We start from the raw sequence: 1,611 nt of genomic DNA on the forward strand, positions 1-1,611 counted from the left end.
GATATCTGGCAGAACAGCTGATGTATCCATCATGTGTGTCTGACAGAGTGATGGTCTCCTGGATTTTAGTTGTAAAGGTTCCATCTGGGTTTTTCTCTGTTTGTCTCTCAGAGTCTTGTTGGAGATTCCAGGTGAGTTCAGGAGGTGAGTGTGGACAGGGAGTCACAGCTGAGCAGCTTATAGTGACAGACTGATGCTCCTTCAGATCACCAACAGAGATATTAATGCTGGGACTCCAAGGAGAATCTGGGAATCCAAATCAGGAAAACAAATGTCTTTAACAGTGGACTGTTAGTAAGTTAAGCTGTTTATATATCATCTTTTTTTAGACACAGAAGAAAATTGAAAATATTTATCGACTTTCCAGCTGCAGCAAGATAAACAGAAGAAAACCAGAAACAAAAATAATTTTAAGCAGAAAAAAGAGACTGGACTAAATTCATGAGGTTTGATTAAACACTACATCACATATAAGTGTGTTTTCTGTTAATGTCTGTTAAACCAGTGTGAGTTTTCTGAACATTAATGTCATAGACTGATAATATTGAAATTCTCTTACCTTTAACTGTTATATTGAGGATCATCAGAAGCTGATGCTTTGAACGGCTCGCTCTCAATCCTGAAGAAGTATCTGTCTGTATAATTGGTCTTTACGTCAGGAAACAGAGTGGTGCAGTTTTTCTCTCTCAGGTTTCCAGTAATATTCAGTGAATAGGTGTTAACTGACCCACTGCTGCGGAAAATAACAATCTTTGGATCATCACCAAAATTGTGAGCACCTTTCATCCAAACTCCATAGATAGTTCTGCTGCTGTCATATCTGGTATCCTCTGTATCATAGATACATGGGATTTCCAAACAAGATCCGTTTAGAGCTTCAATCTTCTTTGGTGTAGTGATTCTGAGGGCTGGTTTTGTATCACCACAATCAGCCAAAGTAGCTGTAAAAACAGAAAAATGATGAACATGATGTGGAGCAAAATCTGCCTGCTTAGAATCTTCATGATCCATAAACTCCAGTTCAGCTGCAGTTTGTAAAATGTGGAGCCTTTAAAAAACATCAGGATCTAATGTTTCAGACAAAAAAAGATACATTTAAATGAAATTAAGTGAACAATCAGCTCACCTAGAAGAAAGAAGACACTCAGTAACATGTTGACTGTCAGCAGGTTCTCAGACAGAGCTGCCATTAGATTCAGACTCTGGAAACCAAACATTTAACTGATTTATTACAGTGGATCTGAAATTAGACCTTCAGCTCGTAGCAAGCAGCTTTCAATGTGCTGTAAATATTTGAATTAAATATGAAAAGTCTGTTGAAATATTTGGTTAAATGATCAGTCAAAAATGTGAACTCACCAGAATTTCTTCATTAAAACAAAAAACAGTTTAGTTTTCAAACCAGTTGATCTGTTCAGATCAGTTGATCAGCAGCAGAATAAACAGCAGCCTTCTCTGTTACCAGATGTGTTATTTAAAGGAGTCTCCATCCTCTTTGCTCTGTGAAGGGGAAGTCTAATTGTTTCAAAAAAACGTGTGATTTAACTTACAGCTCATAGCCATTTTCTGAGTATAACTGCTTCTTCCTTTTTTTCTAAGCTTTATTTACCT

At 37.0% G+C, this 1,611-nt stretch overlaps 1 protein-coding gene across 1 annotated transcript in view; it reads right to left on the minus strand.

Annotated features, from left to right (window-relative positions):
* Positions 1-15: 15 nt before the first annotated feature.
* The window catches only part of LOC107104344 (sialic acid-binding Ig-like lectin 13), a gene marked incomplete at its 3' end in the record, with an annotated part of 8,130 nt that continues 6,534 nt past the window's right edge, over positions 16-1,611 (minus strand). Inside the window, exon 3 of the mRNA XM_015404334.1 lies at positions 16-246. Coding sequence (XP_015259820.1) covers positions 16-246 — 231 coding nt within the window. The remainder of the gene's footprint in view (positions 247-1,611) is intronic.

Source organism: Cyprinodon variegatus, unplaced genomic scaffold, assembly GCF_000732505.1.
Source record: "Cyprinodon variegatus isolate N-32 unplaced genomic scaffold, C_variegatus-1.0 Scaffold1703, whole genome shotgun sequence".
Lineage (NCBI taxonomy): Eukaryota > Metazoa > Chordata > Actinopteri > Cyprinodontiformes > Cyprinodontidae > Cyprinodon > Cyprinodon variegatus.